Source organism: Patella vulgata, chromosome 3, assembly GCF_932274485.2.
Source record: "Patella vulgata chromosome 3, xgPatVulg1.2, whole genome shotgun sequence".
Lineage (NCBI taxonomy): Eukaryota > Metazoa > Mollusca > Gastropoda > Patellidae > Patella > Patella vulgata.
The window spans coordinates 26,359,450-26,360,643 of NC_065881.2; the positions used below are offsets into that span (position 1 = coordinate 26,359,450).

At 38.9% G+C, this 1,194-nt stretch overlaps 1 protein-coding gene across 1 annotated transcript; it reads left to right on the top strand.

The window, feature by feature from the left end:
- Positions 1–371: 371 nt before the first annotated feature.
- LOC126815264 (uncharacterized) lies at positions 372–992 on the top strand. The gene has a single exon (XM_050540830.2). The coding sequence runs from the start codon at positions 372–374 to the stop codon at positions 990–992; it is 621 nt and encodes a 206-aa protein (XP_050396787.2).
- Positions 993–1,194: the final 202 nt, after the last annotated feature.

Consider the following 1,194-nt stretch of genomic DNA (forward strand, 5'->3'; position numbering starts at 1 on the left):
AAATATATCATAATGTAATTATATATGTATGTATATATTTATACTGTGTACATGTAAGTAAATCAGATATTTACTGAATATAAATAATGTTTATAAAAAACGTGTAGATGGTGCTTCTTAGAGTATATCATTATCTTATGATCACATTTTGCGGGTGGCAATCTTACCAATTCATCAAAAACGGCGTTAATTCAAGACAAGAAAGGGTCCCCAAACTACGTGAGTGAGAACATTAACCTCTTTATGACCTCCAGAGCCTAACATACTCACAAACAATTCCTCAGCCCATCCCTGTTTCATATGATTACTGAAAGTTGTATTGTGGTTTTTATTTTTTGACAGAAAATTGTCCGCAAGGTGACAATCCAGAAATGAGTTGTGACGCAGTTTCGTGTTCAACGTACAATGCAAATCAACTAGACGATTGTTGTCAAACATGCGGAGCATCCCAACTAGTCTCAGAAATACCAACAGGACCCGTATCCGATATACCAACACAACCCGTATCAGAATTACCAACAGGACCCGTATCAGATATACCAACACCACCAGTATCCGATATACCAACACAACCCGTATCAGAATTACCAACAGGACCCGTATCCGATATACCAACACAACCCGTCTCAGAATTACCAACAGGACCCGTATCAGATATACCAACACCACCAGTATCCGATATACCAACACAACCCGTATCAGAATTACCAACAGGACCCGTATCAGATATACCAACACAACCCGTATCAGATATACCAACACCACCAGTATCAGAAATACCAACTGGACCCGTATCAGAAATACCAACACAACCCGTATCAGAAATACCAACACCAGTATCAGAAATACCAACACCACCAGTATCAGAAATACCAACACCACCAGTATCAGAAATACCTCCTACGACGGCATTTGTGTGTGGGAATTGGTGTAGGTGGTGCAGACGAAGACGGTGGAGATTGCGTCGTCCATATTGCGCTAAATACCAATGAAAAGAAAATATTTGAACACCCGTAAAAAAAACAAATTGTATATCATTTTAAATATTAGGCAAAAAATTATACAAGGAGTGATAACGTAAATAAATCAATATCATAGTACAATGCCCTCTTATATTGCTTGGCCGTTTATGGGTGGGGCCCGGTTCCATAAAGGGGAACATCTCAACATTTATTACCTTTTCCACTTGAGGGA